The 25,619-nt window shown below is 39.4% G+C and overlaps 1 protein-coding gene across 1 annotated transcript in view; it reads right to left on the bottom strand.

Annotated features, from left to right (window-relative positions):
• LOC132286298 (protein ROOT HAIR DEFECTIVE 3 homolog 2-like) overlaps positions 1-24,955 on the bottom strand; it is a 48,854-nt gene extending 23,899 nt beyond the window's left edge. Inside the window, exons 1-14 of the mRNA XM_059788613.1 lie at positions 24,635-24,955; positions 11,178-11,244; positions 10,934-11,036; positions 10,579-10,649; positions 9,548-9,611; positions 9,406-9,471; positions 9,230-9,277; positions 9,064-9,126; positions 8,928-8,984; positions 8,054-8,212; positions 7,872-7,940; positions 7,689-7,780; positions 5,106-5,184; positions 2,338-2,503 (exon numbers count right to left, since the gene is read on the bottom strand). Of these exons, the coding sequence (XP_059644596.1) occupies positions 2,338-2,503; positions 5,106-5,184; positions 7,689-7,780; positions 7,872-7,940; positions 8,054-8,212; positions 8,928-8,984; positions 9,064-9,126; positions 9,230-9,277; positions 9,406-9,471; positions 9,548-9,611; positions 10,579-10,649; positions 10,934-11,036; positions 11,178-11,244; positions 24,635-24,788 (1,258 nt within the window). The 5' untranslated portion in view covers positions 24,789-24,955. The remainder of the gene's footprint in view (positions 1-2,337; positions 2,504-5,105; positions 5,185-7,688; positions 7,781-7,871; positions 7,941-8,053; positions 8,213-8,927; positions 8,985-9,063; positions 9,127-9,229; positions 9,278-9,405; positions 9,472-9,547; positions 9,612-10,578; positions 10,650-10,933; positions 11,037-11,177; positions 11,245-24,634) is intronic.
• Positions 24,956-25,619: the final 664 nt, after the last annotated feature.

Raw genomic sequence — 25,619 nt, 5'->3', positions numbered from 1 at the left:
GATCACCTTGTTCCGTCTTCAACTCCTCTACCGTTGCCTATTTCTTCTTCTATTATTCCTTCTCGTAATACCCCTCCGGCAGTGGAAATTGTTCCTTTTCCACAGGTTTATAGTCGGAGATAACAAGTATAAACTTCTACTCCCATGATCGACTGCTTTGTACCTTCGGCACTAGCTCCGCCTTCTTAAGTTATTATTTCGCTTGATGATCGCCCCATTGCTCTTCAGAAAGGTAAACATTCTTGCACTTTCCCTATTTTTAATTTTGTTTCTGATTGTGCTCTCTCACCCTTCTATCGAAGTTTTCTTGTTTCTATTCCCTCGGTTCCTCTTCCTTCTAGTGTTGCAGATGCACTAGCACAACCTCAATAGCGTGATGCTATGACAGAAGAACTACAAGCACATGAGAAAAATCATACTTGGGACATGGTTCTACTTCGTATTGGACGAAAGGTTGTGGGTTATTGTTGGGTGTTTACAGTTAAGCATAATCTAGATAGGTCAGTTGCCAAAGGTTATGCTCAGACTTATGGCATAGATTATCAGGAGACTTTTGCCCCTGTGGCCAAAATGAATACCATTTATGTATTATTTTTTGTTGCTGCGATTTGATCTTGGCCTCTATTTCAGTTAGATGTCAAGAATGCCTTTCTCAATGGTGATTTGCAGGAGGAGGCGTATATGGTTCCCCCTCCAGGCTTTCGTTCTCCTACTCATTATAGTATAGTCTGTCATTTTCGTCATTCCCTGTATGGCCTTAAGCAGTCTCCTCGAGCTTAGTCTGATCGTTTTGGCACTGCCATGCTTAAGTTTGGTTTCCATTAGAGCGCAGCTGATCACACCTTATTCTTACGTCATTCAGGTGATAAGACAAATGCTCTTATTGTGTATGTCGATGATATTATTCTTATAGGAGATGATACTGTAGGAATTACTGAGGTTAAGAGCTATCTTGGCCGTCAGTTTGAGATTAAGGATCTTGGTCCTTTTCGGTACTTCTTCAGTATTGAGGTGGCTCGCTCTAAGGATGGTATTTCGATCTCTCAGTGCAAGTGTGATCTTGACTTGCTTTTTACTTCTAGTTAGCTTGGCACTCGTCCTGCTGATACTCTGATTGAGTAGAATCATCGGTTGGCTGATTTTGAGGGGGAGTTGTTGTCGGATGTTGGTAGTATCAACGATTTGTTGGGAAGCTCATCTATTTATCCATGACTCGACCTAACATTACTTATATCGTGAGCGTCATGAATCAATTCATGCACTCTCCCTGCACCCTTTACCTTGATGCAGCTATTCGGATCCTTTGCTACTTAAAATGGTGTCCAGGCCGTGGTATTTTGTTTGTCAATCATAGTCACTTATGTGTTGAGGCTTGGATAGATGTCGATTATGCAGGATCAGTTTCAGATAGGAGGTCAACTTTGGGCTATTGTATCACTATTGGTGGCAACTTGGTTACTTGGAGCAGTAACAAGTAGGATGTTGTCTCTCGATCTAATACAGAGGTAGAGTATAGGGCTATGGCTCTTGGAGTATGTGAGTTTTTATGGCTGAAAACCTTGATAACAGACGTGTGCCTTCCAGTGTCGTTTCCATTCTCACTTTACTGCGACAAGTCTGCCATTAGCATAGCAGCAAATCCTATTCAGCATGACAGGACTAAGCATATAGAGGTGGACCGTCACTTCATTCGAGAGAAGATCATCTCTGGTCAAATTTGTACTCCATTTGTCACAAGCTCTAAGCAACATGTAGACATTCTTACAAAGGGCATCAGTAAGATTGTGTTTGAGAATGCATTGTCCAAGTTGGGCGTTTCAGATATCCACGCACAACTTGAAGGGGAGTGTTAGCAGATATGATAACTACGATTTATGGAATGACTTACCATATTAGTAGAGATTTGATTATGCTATAGAATATGATATGATTTGATTTAGATTTGATTTTATTTCATTTCTTGTAATATGAGTATGTGCTCTTTTTTATCTATAAATACTAGAACTGTGAATGAGTGATTCATCTCATTCAAGCCTGTATACAATTCTCTCCTTTATATATATATATATATATATATATATATATATATATATATATATATTTCTTCTGTATTTATAGTTATTAATTAAGTAAATTTGCATGAGACAAAGGTTAATTGTGTTACCTTATAATCGTTACACACAAAAGTAGCTTAAAATTTATATGAAAGCAATGTACATAGAATGCAGGCGCAAAAACCCTATTGCAACAGGGTAGAAGCAAAACCAAATCAAACAATATAAAGTCCCATGATAATTGCACGCGTGACTATCCACTATTTTATATATATTATAGTACCTTGACATCCCTCGTAGAACTCGAGCATAGAAGACTGAGTACACATATGAACTGAAGCAGCAAACCCTTCTCCTCTGTGCAATGCTTGTTCAAGTCCTGTCTTAAAACTTTCGAGCATTTTAGAACGTAAATGTCCCAACATGGTAATGTAAGCAGGATGCACTATCTGCACGATACATAAAAAAATGAGCATGTGAAAAAGATATATGTATTTATAGAAAAGCAAATGAATAATATTTACTACCTCTGTCCTTAAATAGAAGTCCATGTTTAGAAATTTGAGTTTTTAAGGGGACATGCAATTAATGCATTGTCCTCTTTTAAAATTACCAAATTGTTATTTTTAATTTAAATATATATAGTTACAAAGTTTGAAATTTTTAAAAAGATAAAGGATAATGATGGGAATATAATAAAAAGATGCTTTGACATTTTAAAAAGGACACCTAATTTAGGATATGTAAAAAGAGAAAAATAGACTACTAATTAGGGATGGAGGAAGTATCTAAGTAGATGAATAATATTTATCATCACTGTACTAATGCTAACTGATGAAAAATATGATGCTACAGTCATGGTTAGTTAACATGAATGGTACACGTCAAATTTTTTAGGCAAAAAATCATTGATCCATCGTTCTTCTACTGGAGGGACTACATCTAGGACCTCTTAATGTGCAAAAAGTGACTGCTCAAATTTTATCACCTTTTCACTGAGTACAGAAAAGGACCACAGATTGGCCAACAATTAATATATTTTACGGTTTCATCAGTCATTAATTTACTGTTTGCTCAGTAGGCATCTGAATTCTATCATGAAAGAGAAAAAATGAAATAATAATAATAATAATAATAATAATAAATAGACTATTATTTACTGTTTGCTCAGTGAGCATCTGAATTCTTTCGCCGGTTGCTTACTGAAGTTGCCATATGTTTGCCCTAGGAAACAGCATTAGCCAATTTCTGTAGAGCTAATCTGAGCAGGGTTTGGCTCCTTGCATACATTTCAAGTCTTACTTTGTATATTGTGCTTTATATTTCTTTATCTAGCTTCAGCCGTTTTAGATCCCTTCGAGTCAAATAGTAGTTTGAAGGGGACTTCAGGTTTGTCACTTTGACAACTAACAAAATGTGATGGGATCTTCCAGATGCTCACAGATTAGAGCTTAGGGGCAAGGTTGATGCATGTTTCCTTCTTGTTTTTTCACATGTGCTGGCCCTCTTGACTCTTGGTGGTACGTAGTGACTTCCCTATAAATGCTATGGTTCAAATAGGTTTGATAGAATGACTTAACAAAATGTTGTCCCAAGTCCCAACTATATGGGTTGACTACATAAATCATTTACGTTCCAACTTTATGGGTTGACTACATAAATCATTCATGTTCCGTCATTATGCTATATTTGAGGTCATAATTTTTTTTAAAATTACATTTTATTAGATCTTTTCTTACTACCTCAACTCATGTCTATTTAGATATGCACCTAGCAAACATAGCTAATGATTCACGTTCTCTATAGAATTACTTGGGGAAAAAAAAGGTGAACTATATATATATTTTTGATAAGTATAAAAAAAGGAAGTAACTATGTTAAACATTCAACATTAAGTAAAAAAATAAATTTAACCTAAAAAATTAAAAATAAAAAGGATGTTATAAAATATGATTTTTCTAGTCATACAACTACGTCCTTGGTTTTTATTACTTCATAAATACGACACAGTCATATACTAACACCCAAATAACATACTCGGGTTCATGTAAAATAGAACTCAACCGATGTTAGTTTTGGTTCTCCCCTTCCCAATGTGAATCATAGTAGTCTTCCTCACTGGTACAATGAGTGGCCTTCATTGCACATTACCAATTCATCGTAGTAAATATCACTCACGTTATCATCTCACAAATGCATTAAATAAAGATAAGTATTCACTATTATAACATCGCATACCACTATGAAATAAGGATAGCCACCCCAGCACCATTCCCTTCTCTACATCTCATAATGCCAGAAATGTTCAGCAGAGATCCTTAAAAATTACCCCCCCAACCCAAAAAAAAAAAAAAAAAAACACACACACACACACAAAATAAAATAAATGCAACCAAACAAGAAACAATCTATATGACCAGATTATCAAAATTATATATACTGAAATTGCTGCACTGCACGTGAATTAACATGCAGTTTTTTCAGTTTGTTTGCAGCAGATATCATCAGCCTGGAAATTTATCAAGTCCGTAATGTTAACCACAAATGTGCAAAAAAAACTATATCGCAAACCATTGTTGGTTGATCCAATTAATCTCAATTATTGTGTTGAATATCTAAAGATATGGTGTAGTTCGAATTTCTTAGAGAAATTGTAAGATGACCTTTGCCTTGATGGAGCTCCTTGGTGCTAGCTACTAAACTAAGCAGCATAGGAAATCTCTGGTAATAAATTTCAAAATCTGAACGATGTGAAAGCAAAAATGCTTGCTTCTAAAAGTAAGCTGGTGCCTGCAGTTAGCACCAATGATTATAGCTAAATATTATAGGCCCCATTCACTTAAAAGTTTTTTTTGGAAAGAAAATTTGCATCTCAGGTAGCTTAAGAAGGCGATCGTCATATAATCATTATTCAAATTCATTAGTGTTTAACTTTTAGATGATTATATTTGCAATAGGTTAGACAACCTGAGAAACAAACACCCCAAATAAAAATATGGAATCTATTAATGACCTAAAAAAATATGACGGAAATGACTAAAAATGTGTCACCTGCAACATTTTCGACTCCAATTCTTGTTGTTTTGCATTTCTCACGCCTTCATCAAAGTACATGGCCTCCAGTTCATAACTATAGAAAAGAATACGTAGAGTAAACAAGCAAGATCAAAGGGTCCAAATCAATTTAGTAAAGGAACATTATCTCAGAAAATAACCAACAAGAGGATTAGAGCAAAAAATTCAACATCTCCAATTTTGATTTCAGAAAAGTATTATGAAGTTTTAGAAAGTTCAAAAGGACAAAAACTGAAACAAGTACAATAGGTCTTAATTTTCACTTTCACTTGAGCTTTCTACCCCTAAAAAGCAGAACCAATACAAGAATAAGTTCTTGAGAAGCACAGAACCATTAATGATCATCAATTTTGCCTTGGTCCAAATCAAATGGGATTGGCCACATAGATTCTCTTCTTTCATTCTTTTCTATTATAAGTCATGCCTCCTATGACACATACCAGTTCAATAGGACTTAAAGACATCATAGTTACCAGATTAACATTTAGAATAATGTATCAATTTGCATAATTGACATCAAAGTTACCAAATTAACATTTAGAATAATGTATCAATTTGCAAATTAAGCAAGCATTGCATGAGGTTTTGGAGCATAATTGAGATGACTATTTAGGGTAAGGTGCAAAAAAACCTTCTTGAATATTGGTCATTTGTAATTAATTCTCTTGAATTACAATTTGTCCCTTCAAATTATTGAATTTTTGCAATTAACCCCTAATGTGACATCTCCCGTCAACTAACTGGTAATAATGAAAATAATAAAAAATAATTTTACCCCTTATATAAAACTGCATTGTTTTGGCAAATATCTACTTAGATTGATGATGTGAAGGAAGAAATCTCAACAACCAATTAGAATGCGACAAGTCATCCAACCTTTTTCCCTTTTTATATTTTTTTCCCTTTGAGTACCCAACCACACACTGACGCACGCAACAGTAAACATTCTTCCTCTTGCTTCCTCACATGCATCTAAAACTACGTCGTTTGGTTATTCCCTTAGGCCATTCTGTATATACACACATATATATTTATATATATACATCTTCACTGTTCATCTTCTTCACAGCACATCTTCAGTTTTAGTATCTTCTTTAATTGCAGAAGCCAATTTTCTATTTGTGGAATCTCATGTTGGAGTTGGGTTCCCCTACACAAACACATCCTCTGATCTCACCAAATTGGATGATGGGTTTGTGGGTAATTCAATAATTAATCATATTTAAATCACAAATTGCAATCATTTTATTTTTCTTAGTTCTTATTTATATATTCAACTTATATATATATATATATATATATATATATATAGCTGAGGATGCCTGCAATTTTATGGTGAATTGGTTAAAAATATTTTGACAGTTGAAAACCCATGATCTCTTCATATTAGGAGAGAGTTTTCAGGTAATTGATTAATATAGCCTAACCTCAAGACTCCATTCACCAAACAAATTTTCCATAAAAAAATTTGGGTGCCATTTTTACAATGCCAGTGAGGACCGAGAGACCAAAGTGGCGACGGAAAAAGTCGGCCGGAAGTTTCGACGAGCGCGATGACCAGCAGATGTTACGGTGACAGCGAGAAAAGGCTCCAACGATGAAGATCCGACGGCTTAGTGATTTATCAATCGATTTCATCATGACCAATTTGAGAAATTCGAATCGTCAGAGCCAAAGTAGTATTATAGTATAGAACAGGGTGTGGCATAGTGCCTGTGTTGACTCGGGGCGAGCCGAAGTCCCTCGCAGACGGTGAATCCCATAGCCGACGGTTCCTTGTTGCCGGCCAATCCTCATCGCCATCCCCGTGGCCGTAGTACTTTCCCCTTTGGGTTTGCAGAGACATATATGATATATATGTACAATAAGTAGGGCAATGTTTGCTTAGGATTTAATGGTAATAAAAGGGGCATTATGATCTTTTAGCTTCATAAAAGAATTGTATAGTCATTTAAGAAATTTAGGTTTTCACGTAACCCATGATGTGTTTCTTCACGGTTAATTTCAACCGACTTATCACCGGACAGGATTAATTATAACAAATTGGTTAGTTCAGGGATTATATACCAAATTATTAGATTAATTGGATTTTATGTTATATGGTTAATACTTCAAGGGATTTTTTTACACTTTACCCTGACTATTTATTATAACAATAAGATAAGTGACAAAATAATAATAACTATGACAAAAGTAACATATAAACAAACAAAAAATAAAGAAATATAAGGAGACAATAACGATCAATTTGTAACCAATTTTACAACTGTATATTTTGAAGGGTTTTTTAACTTCCGAGAGATGTCACAATATAATTGTCATATTTCTATAAACGGAAAAACAGGTTCACCGGTTACTTTTCCTAAAAAGATTCTAAGCCTTTTGAATAATGAATAATCCATCTTATTTGAATGATGCAGTCATATAATAACAGATTAATGGTTCGTACATTTTATTGACAAAAATGCCTTCAGATTAGAAAGGTCAGCAATGAAAACTTAATTTCCTTGCTCAGGAAGATATTAATTTAATTTTATATAATCAGGACTGAAAACCTACTCTGAAATATGGGTTTCTAAGATTGAACTTAGCTTTTTCCCAAAACCAGATACGGGACCACCTTGAACCGCTTCCACCAGTTTTAACCAACCCTACATCAAATCAACAACTAAGCTTTGCCCAACAAATGATTTCTGATAGACCAAAAGCAACACCAGAATGGAAGATCGATGCATGAAATACCTCATCGGTGTTCAAGAAATTGAGCTTCTCATTTGCGATTTCTTCACAGCGAACAGTGGCAACCATGACCTGGTTATGTAGCAATAAAGCAATACAAAAAAAGAATATTACAATAATAATAATAATAGTTGCATAAGAAATCCAATAATTTCTTTTCACAACAGGGAGGAACAGAATGTAACCTTATGAGCAGGAAGGTCAAGATCCCTATTTTCTTTTATAACTTTCCATATCTGCTGTGTACTGAAGGAAAATCCTGAGGCAGGGACAACACCCTGTCTATCCCCAGCAAGCCCTCCTGGAGCAATTGAATGGAAAAAACGCTGCCTCAGCTGAGCAACCTGTATTAACACACAAAAGACTGTAAGCCTGTAAAACCCATCTGTAAATTATAGAGTAACATGGGTGAAAATGCATAGTATAAGATAATGATTATTCCAAGCACCTATTTTGTAATTCGGTATAAATATCTATACCCTGTAATAAAAAAAAGATAATTGGCTCCAACATTTGCAGGACAGAAGTACCCTTGTGTTTTGACATATACAACTATCATCCTAAAGCTTATATCTTTCAATGGTGACCTTTTCCATTAATTACCCACCTGAATTTTTGATGGAATCTGAAGAATGTTTTTAAGAGATTCTACAGGAATAATGCAAGAGAAGATGCATGTGATTGTGACATATAATCATAAAAAGCTGGTATAATTATACCACTAACTTGTGGTTTATGCATTAAAATGAACTTCTGTTTCGGTGCTCTGATGATTGTGTCCAAAAGTAATCCATCAAGATGTTTTTATTTCTACTTAGGATTGTTCATATTGCCAAAAAAATTATTGACGTTTAACTGACAAAAGATCTCAGGACATGGAGGTTTCTAAGTGATAGGCCATGTGATTTCTCAAAATTCTAGCATGAAGAGATTCCTATTTAAGGTTTGGCTCGTCGCACATCAATTGCAGTTATATAGAGAGCATATCCAGGACCAAAACAAAAAGCTGTAGTAAATAGTATGTAGCTTTAAAAAAGCAGTTCGTATTAGAGGGACTACCTCCTCTTTAAACTTATCTTCCTTATATTCAAAGCTGGATAAAGCAGTGACTTCCACCTTCAAGTCCAAGAAAGCTAAATCAGAAAGGAAAATTTCACACATACAGACACACACACCCACAGAGAGGATGTCTTGCATTGAAAAATTCACTCAGAGATGTGTCCTTGTGGGCATGAGGCTTAGAAACAGTGTCCCATATCTGCAGGAACAATTATCCATAATAAGGCTAAAGGACAAAAGATGCAAGCTAGAAAAAGGATGCAAACGACAACCGGAAAAACATGGAAATATGCACAAAATACCTTTTGAATATCCTCCCTCAAAACAGGCTCCAAAATTTGAAGTGGGGTCTACATGGGCAGGTAGTCAAGAGAAGATAATAAATCAAAACGAAAGAAATAAGGCAGCATTTAACTAGAGGGAGAACAAAGTAGATGGAACAACTTCTTTCAGGAAAATGAACTGCTAAATTCCAAACCTTTGTTTTGTCACGTATTACGAAGAGAAGTGTAGTTTTGCGTGGGCTAAATAATCGCATCATAACCTGAAGATTAGAAAATAGACCGTCATAATTAGAAAACAACATGAGAAGGTCAACTTTAATATAAACATGGGAGTACCTGAAATACTGTTTTCAAAAGAGGTTTGTTGGCAGCCTGCTCCCGACCAATTTCATGGCACCACCTGTTATGCAATATTAGGCATTTAGTTGATACTTGAACTACTAACTCTTATACATGTATATATACCAAAAAAAATGGATATTACAGTCCATTAAGATCTAAGACACTTAGAACTTTTTAGCTCATGATTAAATGGGATTAAAAACCAAATGCGATCATGTTTCCTTTGTTTGGTATATGAGGGAAGAAAGAGACTTTTCAAAAGGGAGGAATGAACACCCTCTCTTCCCTAGGGACACCTATCCCATCCCTTCCTTCTATTTATTTTTCCATCCCTCCTACCATATAGAGCATTATACAAAAAAATTTCGCCCTCTCTTCCCTAGGGACGCCTATCCCATCCCCCCACCCCTTCCTTCCATCTATTTTTCCATCCCCCTACCATACAGACATTATGCAATAAATTTTCGACATGCAATTCCAACATCTTAACATAATCAGTCAAAAATGCATCAGATATGAATATCATACCTGTAATGGTAGAAATATATTAAAGAAAATAAAATTTGAAAAAACTTTCTGGGATGCATGTCCAAGCCGCTAGGGCCAACCATATATGCATTCTGGATAATCTGAACAGACCTATATTTTAGAGCTTGATTGGAGTTTCGGGTTCACTTATCAGAAAGATAAGTTTGGTCCATTCCAGCATGAATCAGTGAGCTAACAGCATAAAATATTTATTCACTACAAATTTCCCGTTAAGCTGCTTAATGAGTTATTTAAAAAGGGTCAAGCTGGATCCTGGGCAAATTTATATAATCTTCTTTCGGGCAGGGAGTAGGCTTCCACATCTTGGTATGATCATGATTGGCCATGCTTGAGTCCATGTTTCAAACAATTTTGATCTCAGTTAACCTGGATCAGACTCGTGACCACTCTTGATTCCAACCATATATAGAGACGATTCTCAAGCCATAAGGCAGAAAAAAGTAGAAAAACATTATATGAAAAGATTGCAAGCTTACATATTTATTAGTACAATATCTGAAACTGCCAAAGCAAAGAGGGCACTTTGTTTCTCAAATGCCGTATCATCCTGAAATTTAAAAATTACCACGCCGAAGTATCAGATTAGAACAGGGTTTAAAATACTACACAAACGTCCGTACAAATTTCACAATCAGAAGATTCAGAACCCACCTGGATAAAGCAAGAAACATCATTTAAAGGTTTGTACGATTAAACTAAAGGCCAAAAGGGTAGAGATAACAAGTTTAAGGTAACCGCAACAGTCATTTTTCTGATCACAACAACTGAGCTCTACTTTTTCCTATTATTCCTTTGGATAAAAGTAACAAAGATCAATAGGAAGGCTATTACCTCGCCCCTTTCCCTTCCATCAGTTCCCTCCAAATCCAAGACAATTGTACAAGGTTCAATGTTGATACCCTTCGCTATCCAAATGCCCTTGGTTGTTTGATTCCTGTAACAGAATAACATATGTTGCATGTCTCTTGTATGGTTATGAGTGCAAGTAACAGCAAGAGAAACAACTGTATGACTAGAAAAAGATAAACTTGTCCTCCTCAATGTGATGCAAAACAGAGAGGCTGAAAAAACTAACCTTCCCCTGAATGCATCCATTTCCGTAAAATTGGTATTGAAAATATGATTTAAAAGTGTGCTCTTCCCTGTTCAAAAAAAAATCCTTCTCTTAGTGCATATAGCAAAATGGTGCGAGTGTGGACATCACATATACATACATTAATTTATGCACAACCAAAACATACTTAGCTTGTATATTACCGTGAAAAATTAAAAACAAAACATTTTTTTTTTTATAAGTAGAAATATGTTAGAAAGCATTCAAGAGGGAACGCATTCCGGAAGTTATATAAGGGCCGAAGCCAAAAGAGACGGCCTAAGGACCCAAGGAGCCCAAAAATTCAACAATCTCCTCTACAAATTTACAATTTCTTCCCATCACCCAACTAAAAAGAGAACTAATAATAATAAATTTCAAAGCCCCAATGGAAGATTCCTCTCTGTCAAAAGATCTTCTATTCCGCTCCTTCCAAATGCACCACCAAATACAAAAAGGGGCCGCCCTCCGAAAATCACGAGCGTGGGCTCCCACTGAGCAGCCTCTCCAAGCATCAATCAAATCCCTCGGATACCGAGGCATAACCCAATGGATGCCGAACAACCAAAAATAAGGTTCCAACAGCCTTGAGCAACATGGCAATGTAGGAGGAGGTGATCCATTAACTCCCCATCCCTCTTACCGATGCAACACTCGTAAAACAAGGAACAAACCTCAAACCTCCCCTGTAAGTTAACCCTTGTAAACCATGTTCATTTAATCATCATACCCATAATAAGTGATTCGACAGTAGGAACCACCAACGGAAAATAAAGTGAAAAAAAAGAGGTATAATCCACTTATTACAACTAGTCTTCCTTAATATTTAATCATCATTTTCGGTCGTCCTTTTCGTCTCTTACCTCTTATTACAACTAGTTTTCCTCGTTTGACCAACGTGTCTCTAGGTTTCTGATGTATGTGTCCTAACTAGTCTCTATAATTTTCTCACCAATGGGTGCTATGTTTTTGATGTATATGTCCAAACCCTATCTGTTCTTGTTTCTTTTTTAGAACCCAACATATTGCTCCACACAACATAGTTAGTCTACTAACAGTCCTATATAATTTTCCTTTTAGAATATGTTTTATTTATTTTATAACATAAAACCCACTAACTTATCACCATTTTGTCCACCCCGCTCCAATCCTACTAGTTATAACGCTATCTATTTCTTCATTTGTGTATTATTGATCCTAGATAACAAATTGTTTTGAGTAATTTTTTGGTGTTCAAGTGTTATCATTACATTATTACTGTTTGAATCTGTATTGAATTTATACTTCATATACTCGGTTTTAGTTTGCTTTATATATCCTCAATCCTTTCGATTCTAAAACATTTCTCCACATTTCCAAATTTATTGGTAAGCTCTATTTAAAGATATCCAAGAGCACCATATCACCGGCAAGCATCATGCACCATGGGATCTCGTTTTGGAATTCTTTTATTATCTCATCTAAGATAATTGCAAAAAAATATGGGCTTAGCACCAATCCTTGGTTCAATCCAATGTTTATGAAAACCTCACTAGTGTAACCAAAAGTGGTATGAACTTTAGTTTGTGCATTCTTTTATAATTTGCAAGGGAATTTGTTTTCTTTGTAGGCCCACCAAATTATATCTCTTGGGACTCCTCTAAAGACCAAATTCATTTTTGAATGTTTACTAAACGTGACTCAACTAAACAAAACCTCTCCTACAAAAGGGTACAAAACAAAATCAATACTACGTAGTATATATTAGTATGGGTTGCATGCAATTTACATCCATATGGTATCGATATAGTGCGTATAAACCTCATTGTTTGTTCACCTCCTTGGCTTATACATTAAAAATGGTGCGGATTGTCACTATCACACTGTGGAGAGAAAAAAACTCCCTCCAATAAGAAGCGTACATGTCATCACTACACATATCTACATTCCAAGGACATATGAGGCCCGTCCGGATCAAGCCCAAATTATATTATCTTTCAGCCCAATACCACTTACGTTGGACCTTCAACACTGGATGAAAGCCTTAACCAGCCCAATATCACCTCATTGGAAGTACCGGCCCCTTCATGAAGTCATCCAACCCATATTACATCTGGCCCAACTACACCATCTATAGTCCAGTCCTAATAAGAAAAGGACTCAACACAAAGGAAGTTTCCGTGTGAGAGATATTTTACATAGGAAGAGTTATACAAATAAAAGAACTCTATTTAAGGAGAATATTGTACATGGAAAAGGATTGGAGGACAAGCAATGCGAGTCCTACCATGATTCTACTATACTATTTGTGTATAAATAGAGGCCCAGACCTCCAATAAAGGAATCAAGCAATTCTATACTTTTCTATACACTATTCTTATTTATTCTTATTGTTTTTGAGTGAGTTGTTTGATTTTTCTCAATCATTATTGGTTGAGCGGAATTTTGCACCTACACTTTGGCGCCGTCTGTGGGAATCGTATAAAAATATACTCCCACTTGTTCTTCAAATCAAATCCTTAGTCGTATCTGGAATGTCAAACGGAGAGTCAGCAATGAATCAACAGATAGAATTGATGCAGAAGATGCGAGAGGAGTTCTTGCACCAATTTGAGAGACTCCGGCAAGCAAACGATACGAGTGTTGCCTAGATAGCTGCGCTTCAGCAGCAAACTCATACGCTGCACACGGCAATGACCAAGCTAACGCCACAACCACCACCAGGCGATGCTGCAGCACCACCTCCCACCCAGAATTTACCTCTAGTTCACGAGCCTCCAGCCAACGGGACACCACCCAACGGGGCTCGACCTAATGAGGTTCAGCAACAGCAAGGGACGAGGTCCGAGGCGGTTGCTTCGGATAATCTCCCGCCTCGCACACAGGACGAACAGGCCGAGTCCAGCCATAGGCTTACGGTATGGTCCAATGGCGTTCCAGATAGTGCACGCGTACAAGATACCTTCGACGAAAAGAAGCTATTAAAAATTCAGACACCAGCCGAGATGGCTAGAGAGCACAAGAACTCCTTGGTCAAGACCCCCTTAACTGATGATGTGTACCTTGTGGAGAGACCAAGGAAGTTCACTATGCCATCCTTCACCCAGTTCGATGGGGCAGGAGACCCCTCTCGGCATCTCGATCATTATGCGCAAAAGATGGCACTGGACGATCATAACGATCTGTGGATGTGTAAGGTTTTTCCTACCAGTTTAACCGGAGCAGCGTTAGAATGGTTCAGGAATAGGCCACACAAATCTATCCCTGATTATGAGACCTTGTGCACTATGTTCTTAGCCCAGTATTGTGGAAATAAGAAGCAGAAGAAAAGTATCGCCAGCCTTTTCACCATAAGGCAAAGGAAGGGAGAAACTCTGCAAGATTTCTTATCCAGGTTTAACATGGAAGCCTCGGAGATAGCAGATTGCCACCTTGCCACGGCAATCGAAACATTTAAGTTGGCAATGATCCAGGGAACCAAGTTTCACACAACCATGATCAAATATTCCCCCCCGAATATGCAGACTTTGAACGCTAGGGCACAAATCTACATTCGGTTGGAGGAAAACGTAGCCCACCGTGCACAGCACGCTACCCTCGTTACAGTGGAAAACAAGTCTCGAGAGAAAGCTGCAAGCACAAGGATGTAGAAGGTTCCTCATGTCGCCACACAAGTCACCCAAGCGCTTGAGAAGAGGCAAAGGACAGAGGACAGGCTTACCCCTCTCCGTACTACCTTAGCGCGCCTGTTCCAAGAGAATAAGACGAGGTTCGCAACTCCTCAGCCCATGAAACAACCTTTGGAGCACAGGGACAAAAGCAAACATTGTGCCTACTATAGAGACTATGGGCATACCACCAATGACTGCAGGTCCCTTCAGCGACAGGTAGAAAGTATGATAGCGAGAGGAGAGTTGGTGGAGTATCTCACCACGAAGGAGTACGTAAAACCTCGGGAGGTTAACCCTCGACGGGTAGAGGGCGGTCAGGTAAAGGTTATCCATGCCTTACACGGAAGGTCAGAGGATGATGAAGAGTCTGAAGAGTTGTACAGATCCAGGCTGAGAGAGGCTCATAAGTTACGAAGATTGTCTTCGGTAAACACGGTTGCGCTAGGCAGCATCAACATTGGATTCGGTAACAATGATCTGTCTAGAATCTAGCGCCCGCATGAAGACCCCTTGGTCATCAGCCCCCTAGTGGCGAATTATATGATCAGGAGGGTGCTAATAGATTCGGGAAGTAGCGCCAACATCATTACAAAAGCAGCCTTCGATCAGCTGGGGGTTTCACCATCGTCCATCAGGCCAACTTCCAGCCCCCTAATGGGGTTTGATGGTACTAAGGTGAATCCGCTTGGGGTGATCGATCTATCCGTTACTGCAGCAAAGAGGACTCTGAAGGAGAACTTTGTTGTGACGGAGATTCATCCATCTTATAACCTCATTATGGGGAGAGGTTGGATCCATCGTATGAACGGAGTCCCCTCTACCCTTCATCAAGTAATGAGGTGTTTATCCCCAGATGACAGGGAGGTCATCGACCTCTGGGGAGACCAGGTTGTTGCAAAAGAATGTTACATGCTAACGCTATATGAAGCAAAGAAGGCGTCGAAATCACCTCAGTCAGAGGCGAATCCCAAAGACGTAATCAAATAGCAGTTACAGTATCCTCTGCCCAAGTATCTCAAGGCAGAGGAAGAAGCCGAGGCTGAAGCACCTACCGAGGAGTCCCTCGAAGCTATAGAAGTAGTCCTCGGAGACCCTCAAAAGGTCACCTACATTGGCTCATCTTGCACAGCCGAAGAGAAGGAAGCATTGATCAGGGTCATTCGGTGCAATTCGGATGTCTTTGCTTGGGATCACTCGGACATGGTAGGGATCGATCCTATGGTCTCATGCCATAGTTTGAGGGTTAACCCAAAATTCAGGCCAGTCAAGTAGAGACACCAATGGTTCGCACCTGAACGGAATCGCATAATAGCCGAGGAAGTAAATAAACTATTACAAGCAGGATTCATTCGAGAGGTGCAATACCCACAATGGCTCTCAAATGTAGTATTCGTTCAAAAGAAGAATGGGAAATGGAGGGTATGTGTAGATTATACCAACCTTAACAAAGCTTGCCCAAATGATAGCTTCCCTCTGCCCAAGATTGATCAAATGGTGGATGCTACGACAGGTTATGAGAGGCTCACATTTCTCGATGCATACTCCGGCTATAATCAGATTCCTATGAATCCTGAAGATGAGGAGAAAACCGCTTTCATCACAGAGACGGGCACTTATTGCTACAGAGTGATGCCCTTCGGTCTAAAGAATGCCGGAGCCACCTACCAGCGACTTGTCAATAAAATTTTCAATAATCTACTGGGGAATACAGTTGAAGCCTATATCAATGACATGGTGGTCAAAAGTATACGGAAAGAGGATCACCCGAAGCACCTCCAGGAGGTCTTTGATACTCTCAAGAGGTACAATATGAAGCTGAACCCCACCAAGTGCTCCTTCGCCGTCTCTTCAGGACAGTTCCTCAGGCACATTGTAAATAAAAGAGGAATAGAAGTAAGCCCAGCTCAGGCAAAGGCACTTATACAGAACCAAGAGCCAAAAACCCGCAGGGAAGTGCAAGTTCTAACTGGCCGAGTTGTGGCCCTCAGCCGGTTCATATCCCGATTATCTGATAAGTATAAACCTTTCTTTGATGTTATTCGATCCAAAAACAAAAATATGTGGGGACCTCAACAGCAGGAAGTTCTCAATCAATTGAAAAGCTACATGACAAAACCCCCAATCCTTTCTGCTCCAACGCCCGGAGACACTCTCATCCTGTACTTGGCAGTATCAGCTGTAGCAACAAGTGCAGTGTTGATCAAAGAAGGAGACAAGATTCAGCACCCAATCTTTTACACAAGCAAAACGATGACGGATGCCGAGACACGGTACAGCAAGACGGAAAAGATAATCCTGGCGTGAATTTATGCCAAGAGGAAACTTCGACATTACTTCGAATCTCACAGCATAGTGGTACTTACAAATCACCCTATACAGGCTATCCTAGCTAAACCAGACTTGTCGGGTCGAATTACAAAATGGGCTACTAAACTTAGCTCTTTTGATATCACTTATGCACCAAAGGTATCTCACAAGGGGCAGTCAGTAGTGGATTTCCTACTGGAGTATGAAGATCAATCTGAGGAGCCGACACTTCAAGAGCCGTACTGGGAGTTATGGGTTGATGGCTCTTCCAACCAGAAAAGGGCAGGGGCCGGGATTGACATCACAACACCCGAGGGTACCAAGCTGCAGCAGTCAATTTGGCTAGATTTCCCAGCTACTAATAACGAGGCCGAGTATGAGGTGTTGCTTGCCGGACTTCGGCTGGCTAAACAGCTATAGGTACGGTGTTTAAAAGTTTTTAGTGACTCACTGCTTGTGATTAATCAAGTGACAGGGCACTATTATCCTAAAGAGGAACGTATGAAGTCATACAAAGATGCTGTAGAGAGTGCCATCCGGGAGTTCGATCAAATCGAATTCCATCAAGTACCACGAGATGAAAATGCCGAAGCAGATCGATTGGCCGCAGCCGCATCATCTTCAGACGAAGAGTTGATTCGGCTTGTTCCAATCGATGTCCTCGAAGAACCTAGCATTAATCCCCGACAAGAGGTGATGGTGATCCCGGAAGTTCTACGCGAGCCATGCTGGATTGATCCAATCGAGGCCTACCTCAAGGAGGGAGTTCTCCCAAATCAAAAAGCTGAGGCAAGGAAGCTTAGGCTTACCGCGGCTAAATACTCAATCATCAATAACCAGTTATACCGAAGTTCATTCTCCGGTCCTTATCTCAAGTGTTTAACCCCTACTGAGGCTCTCACAATTCTAAAACAAATTCGTGAAGGAGATTATGGAAATCACTCGGGAGGAAGATCCCTTGCACACAAAATTCTAACCCAAGGCTATTTTTGGCCATACTTGGCTCGGAATGCCGAAGAATACTCAAGAAGATGTGACAAGTGTCACCCCCATGGTCCAATAAAGCATCAACCTGCCGAAGGTTTGCACGCCATGGCTAATCCATGGCCATTCGCCCAATGGGGGATTGATGTAGTAGGACCGTTACCCAAAACCGTGGAAAAAAAGGAGCATGTGCTTCTGGCTACGGATTACTTCACCAAGTGGGTGGAAGCTGAAGCCTTCTCTAGCGTCACCCACGAAGAAGTAAAGCATTTCATTTGGAGCAACATTATTTGCCGGTTTGGGGTAACAAAAGTCATCGTAATGGACAATGGTAAGAACCTCGATAACAAAAGTACAAGAAAGTTCTTTAATGAAAATGGAATCCTGCAAAAATTGGCTGCAGTTAGTCATCCACAAGGCAATGGGCAAGCTGAAATAACTAATCGCACGATATTTGGGTGCTTAAAGAAAAAATTGGAGAAATTGAAGACAAAATGGTACGAGAATCTCCCCCAAGTGCTCTAGGCCTATCGAACCACTCCAAGACGACCCACGGGAGAAAGCCCATTTGCTATGGCATATGGATCCGAAGCTGTCATTCCTACCGAGTCAATAATCCCAACCCTTCGGACATCCTTGGTACTGGAAGGGAACAATGAGCAACAACTCGAACATAGCCTTGATCTTGTGGACGAAAGGAGAGATGCCGCAGCAATTCGGCTCGCGGCATACCAACAGCAGGTGTGTAACAGTTATAACAAGCGTGTTCGGTACCGTAGGTTCTTGGTTGGCGATTGGGTTATGAAGCAAGAGACAGCGTATGTTAAAAAGTTGGAACCCAACTGGATAGGACCCTACAGGATTACCGAAGTGGTAGGGAAGGGAGCTTACCGGTTGGCTGAAGTTGATGGGCGTCCTATTGCACGTCCATGGAATGCCATCCACCTCAAAAGGTATTACCACTAGCCAACATTGTCAATATCGTATGTATGTTTCTCTTTTTATAACAAGGGGGATCCATACCTATATGCCGTGATGTTACCACAGTGGTACGGCTATTACAATTACAGTTGATTATTATAGTTACAGTTGGCAATTTTTAATAATTTCAATCACAAGTTTTTCATTTCAATTTATTTCGTTTAATGAAATTCAAGTTTCCCTCTTTGAGATTGTCAAAATTTCCCTTGATCAACTTCATTATTGTTATGCAAAGAGTAAACACTGATTGGCGAAAGAAAGCAATCATGCCAAGTGGATCTTTATGGGTGGTTGGTTTATTTTTTGTATTACTATTGTCCCACATCGTTTAAAAATAGAATGAACACACAATTCGCCTCGGATCCTAAGTGTCCGAGACAGCTTCGGACCCTAAGTGTCCTATTCAGCAATATTCCTCCACGACTCAGTGCCGAGGAACAATTCACCTCGGATCCTAAGTGTCTGAGACAGCTTTGGACCCTAAGTGTCCTATTCAGCAATATTTCAGACCCTAAGTGTCCTATTCAGCAATATTCCTCCACGTCTCAGTGCCGAGGAACAATTCGCCTCGGATCCCAAGTGTCCGAGATAGCTTCGGACCCTAAGTGTCCTATTCAGCAATATTCCTCCACGACTTAGTGCCGAGGAACAATTCGCTTCAGACCTCTGGTGGCCGGATTAAAACTTTTTCCTCCGGACTCCAAGTGTTTAATACCCTGTGGATATATCATAAGTTCATCATGATCCACCCCACATCAGGAACACACGAGAAAGAAAGAGTATGTGTACGTCTACTGCAGGCAAGTCAAAGGCAAGAAGAGTTCACTTAACAGTTAGATCATTGTCCATATGAATCATCCTGAGATGTCAATTAAACTGTTAAAAGGATCTCCTTCTTCCCATCATCCTTACTTTTTCTCGGATAGCATAAATCCGAAGCATAAAGACAATGTGTTTTGTTTGTCATAAAAACATTACCAGTCAGAAAAGTATGAACAATATCAAAAGCATACAGCAAAAACAAATCAGGCATTAAAAGCCTAAAACAAAAATTATATTTATTATCCTAAATATACTGTCAATAAAAACAAAATACATGGTTCTACTTCCTCTTCGGATCGAAGGGAGTAGATTCAAAAGCATCCATTACAGTAGGACTTGGGGTAGGAGGAATTGAAGCCGCAGGGGCAGAAGAGCTAGGAGTACCCTTCAGGTGCACCTTCACCATCTCGGCAAAGCGGATTTCAGCTTCCAAAGCCTGTGGCCCTTCATCATATGGGAAGTGCACCCCCACCTGCTTATCAAAAGCGTCCGGATCCATTGTCTTAGGGCCTGAGCCCTGATTATAGCCAGACCAGAACGCTTTAGCACTAGCCAGGTGTGCCAGACAGGAGTAGCGCCCTTGCATTTGCTTCCTCGCCTTGAAGCAAGTAGTAAGAGCCTCGGTCAAGCGTTGAATTTCGGCCTGAAGAGAATCCACCTTAGCCTCAGAGGTAGCCAACTGCCTCTTATACACATCCTTGGCTTCAGTAGCTATCTTCAGATTGGTAGAGGCAGTGGTGGCACTCTTCTCTGCATTATCAAGATCCTTCTCCAGCTTCTTGATGGAGAGGGATTGGGCTTCAGCAGTGGCGCAGAGGGCCATGGTGTGGTATAGACTCTGTATAAAAAGATAACAGAGGAACAAATATGAGCATAAATGGAAACATAAGTAAGCAAGAGTAACATAATTCTGAAGGAGCAATACAAACCTCTATGGCCCGGACCGGGGCAGAGGAGAGTAATTGTTCCAACCCCATTTGGCTGATGGCTTCCTCGTCCTTTGGGAGCCACATCCCTCGGGCCACAACCAGTGCAGCTGAAGGGTCTGTGATTACAGAATCCCCTGAATGCAGGACTGACTTGTCAGCCCTGGTGAAGGAAGGAGTCCAAGAAGCCCCAGTTTCAGCCAGAACATATGCCCTGACTTCATCTTCAGGTTCGGCCTCTCCAGCCTTTTTCCCTCTGCTTTTAGAAGGGACCTTGCCCTTGCCAGAGGATGGGGGGTTGAGGCGAGATTTCTTCATTGGTGGTTCCTCAGCCTCTACCTCACCCTCAGTAGACCTAATAATGACCAAGGGTTGGGCATCTTTGGCTTTTTTTTTAAAGCCTCAGCCTTTCGTATCTCCTCCTCAGTCATGGGGAAACTATCAAAGGATGGTAGAGACAGATCCATGAGGTCTGCAGCAACAACACTGGAGGCAATATCTTTGAGATTTGAAGAAGTTAGCAGGTCCTCGATAGGCGAGGGGTCACTCCAGACTCGTTCCTCAAGAAAAGAAAGTCTGTTCCTTGCTGCGGAGGATGGGAATGTAGCTGAAAAAATACCAAGAAACTCATAAGTACGGCGAAACATTAAGACTTGGCAAGGAAAACAGCCAGAACACTTGGTATGAAGGGAGGTTAAGTATTTTAAACCTAACTTCCCAAACTTGCGCGGGATGGGGAGCGTAATTGATTGGGGCACGAACCATTTTCCTTTAACTATAACCATCCTTTCTTTCCACTTCTTCTCGGATGAAGGAAGGTTCGTGCATATCCTCTGATGAAGGGTAGAGGTAAAAAAGAAGCGACCAGGCTCGGTCCCATGCTTAGATATATTATACGTAAGCAGAAGGTCGGCAAAGGTCAAATCCAGAGCCTCTAATTTCCGGCGCACCAACAGTGCCGAAAGGATGCGAAAGAAATTAGAATTTACCTGAAGGGGGGCAAGACCTAACTTGTTGAAAACTAAATGATAGAAGGGATGAAGAGGGAACCGGAGGGCGCTAAGATGCCCGATCGAAAGAAGCAACTCACTCTCTTCAATTCCCTCGCCGGAGGTAAAATCGGCACCCTCGGGATATTCTACAATTTCTACTCCCTCAGGAATATCAAATTCTTCCATTACCGAAGCAACAGAGAACTTGATGCGGCGAATAGAGATGATTGCTTTCCTCTCTTCATGAGTAAGAACATTATCAGAGCCTGAGGTGGATGTCTCGGCTGGAAGGGGGGAAGTACCTAACTGATTCAATGAAAGACGATCTGTAGAAACCCTAGGAGGGGGAACCCTAATGCGAACGGGGGAAGATGAAGGTGTGGATTCAGAATCCCCAATGTCTATATGTTCGGGAGTAGATGAAGTACTCATAATGAAAGATTGAAGAGAAAGATGCGGAAAAAAACTAACTTGACAAAGCGATGGAATGAAGAACGCAGGAGTGCAGCTAGGGCGAATGTAACTCTTGCAGAATCTTGTACGACGGAGTAATAATGAAAGTCCTTGAACCGTCTCTGAAGCAAAGTAAAAAACCGGTTTCAATTCCCTCTTTAATGGGAGCCGTCACTCAATTAAAAATGAAATTTAGGGCAAAGTGTGGAGGGAAAAAAACTCCCTCCAATAAGAAGCGTACACGTCATCACTGCACATATCTACATTCCAAGGACATATGAGGCCCGTCCGGATCAAGCCCAAATTATATTATCTTTCAGCCCAATACCACTTACGTTGGACCTTCAACACTGGATGAAAGCCTTAACCAGCCCAATATCACCTCATTGGAAGTACCGGCCCCTTTATGAAGTCATCCAACCCATATTACATCCGGCCCAACTACACCATCTATGGTCCAGTCCTAATAAGAAAAGGACTCAACACAAAGGAAGTTTCCGTGTGAGAGATATTTTACATAGGAAGAGTTATACAAAGAAAAGAACTCCATTTAAGGAGAATATTGTACATGGAAAAGGATTGAAGGACAAGCAATGCGAGTCCTACCATGATTCTACTATACTATTTGTGTATAAATAGAGGCTCAGACCTCCAATAAAGGAATCAAGCAATTCTACGCTTTTTTATACACTATTATTATTTATTCTTATTGTTTTTGAGTGAGTTGTTTGATTTTTTTCAATCATTATTGATTGAGCGGAATTTTGCACCTACACACACAGTTTCAAGTTGGGACATATTCACAATCTCTTCTGTCGCCTCAATTTACACACGCTCTCTCACTCTCTCTACAACAGAGAGGACTCAATAATCGTGATAAGGCCATCAAGGTCACCAATTAAAAGAAGATTCGGGAACGAATTGCCTCCTTCGAGTTACAGATACAGAGCCAGTGTTCGCCGGAATGTCAACATCGCCGGAGAAAGCATAAGTCCGCAGCAAAATCGGATCTTGACGAACTCTAGGGTTTGGGATTAAAGGGATAGGGAGTTGGCTTGGGAGAGGATGAAATCTACGACGTCGTGATATTTGGGGTTTGGGAGTACGGTGTTAATTCGGAGGTATGCAGAAGTTGGGATTAGAGATGGAATGGGATTTCTTGATTTAGGGGAGAAATTGTTGGACAAGTTTGGTCGGAGCTAATTGACGAGTTCTTTATGACTTATTTATATATATACATATATATTTATATATTATACATATATACATATATATTTATATATAGTATATAAATATAAGTATTTCATGATGAGTTATGGTAAGTTTTTTTTTTTTTTTCTTCTCTAAAATTGGTGTGCAATTGAACAAGGGCAAATAAAGCAATTGGTCCTTCAATCGCACTCTCTGGAAACCATTGTTGAACATGGAAATCTCTTATAATTTTGGGGGAATCGTCCCTATCCAGAAACGACGGTTGATAGAGAGATGATATATATATATCTATAGGGGGACAGCTCTGGGAATGGGCAAGACGGGAGTGAAAGCCGTACGACTTAGCTCCGTCGTATCCTTGTAAACATCATCCACTCCTGCTGATAAGTCAGTGAATTTCTTCTGTACTTCTCACGTATGCTTCTTCGGACACGTTTCCACCAAATGATCAATTCTCTGACAAGGATAACATACCTGAGGCAACCATTCCTATTCCAAACTTGATAGCACAATCCCAGCCCAATAACATCAATTTCACCATTGATATATATATATATATATATATATATATATATATGTGCCTAAGGGCATTTTGGATATAAAGAAGGGCAATTTTGGTATTTAAGGTCTTAAAATGGTCATGTGCCAACTAACGTCCATTTTCTACAGAATTTTTTATCAGAAGTACGTAGTAGCACATTTTCTATGAATTTATATAAACAAATAAAACAATAGAGGTGTAATTTGCACAAATTAAAAACTATACGGATGTTTTCCAGACTTTCCCCTGTATGTATATATGGAACACTATATAGCATTAAGGAGTTCGATTGAGTCAACTCAGCTATATGTCCACATAAATGGACGGAAAAACATTAAAAATGACCACAATCTATAAAACCCAAACTCTGAACAGACATGCTTACCACAAAGAAAATGGTCCTTAGAATTATAAACCTCGTAACTAAAGACCCAAGTTGTTTTTTTTTTTTTTTTTTTTTTTTTCCTTTGTTTTTTGGTGGTAGGCAACTAGAAACCCAAGCTCTCTGTACACGACTAAACATACAAGTAAGTCGATTAGAAAGTAGCAGGTAATAGAGCAAACCACAAACCACTGCTTTGTGGACCCATGATTGCGACGACCGCATAGGAAAGACCGCACTCGGCGAGCTTCACAGTCTTCATGAAACTTTGGAGACCGACGACATTGAAATTGCCATGTCCGTCAATCAATTGCGTGGCACAGCATTCTTCTAGTCCAACCATGACTAATATATATACACAGATAATACTCGAAACGCTTGTATACACAGCTACACACTAACAAAGTGTATATATAGGAATTGCAAAGAAGCTAGGGCTTTTCTGTCAGTCGTAGACAGGTTAGAGAGAGAAAACAGAGAGAGAGAGAGTACCAAGGTACAAACAAGGAGTTGTTGTCTCTTTTTATCGGAGAAAGGATAGCCTCGTTATATATATATAGTTCTCCAACCAATTCCAAAAAGAAAAAAACTTGGGTTATTCTAACTTCCCCCGCACTCAATCTGCCTCTTTTCGTACCACTCCCGCACTCCTTGGCTAAAACTTCAACTTGGGTTATTCTTCTTCTTTTATTGTCTCTCTCATCGTCTAAGTATCCATAGTATTACCCAATAAAATTTATAGAAGTTGTATTGTCTACAGTGTCTTTCAAACATGGTGATTCATAGGGTAAATGAAAAATATATATATATATATATATAGTAAAATTTAAAATAGAATACAATAAAATGACCATTCTCATTTTATTGTTTGATTATAGATATAAAATGTAGATCGGTTAGAGAGACCGGTTAGAGAGAGAAAAGAGAGAGAGAGAGAGAATAAAAGGTCCAAGCATGGAGGATAGCCATGTTATGCGTAAATCATACTAGTAGTATATTTTCTCTCCAAATGATGGGAAAGGATATATATATATAGTTCTCCTACCAATTCCAAAAAGAGAAAAACTTGGGTTATTTTAACTTTCCCCGCACTCAATCGGCCTCTTTTCGTACCATTCCCGCACTCTTCGGCTAAAACTTCAACTTGGGTTCTTCTTCTTCTTTTATTCTCTCC

The sequence above is a fragment of the Cornus florida genome, unplaced genomic scaffold (genome assembly GCF_030987335.1).
Source record: "Cornus florida cultivar Cherokee Brave unplaced genomic scaffold, ASM3098733v1 CherokeeBrave_3.0.0_Hap2_Chr11, whole genome shotgun sequence".
Classification (NCBI taxonomy): Eukaryota; Viridiplantae; Streptophyta; class Magnoliopsida; order Cornales; family Cornaceae; genus Cornus; species Cornus florida.
Note: the sequence above shows the minus strand (reverse complement) of the source record. Positions and strands in the feature narration are given on the sequence as shown.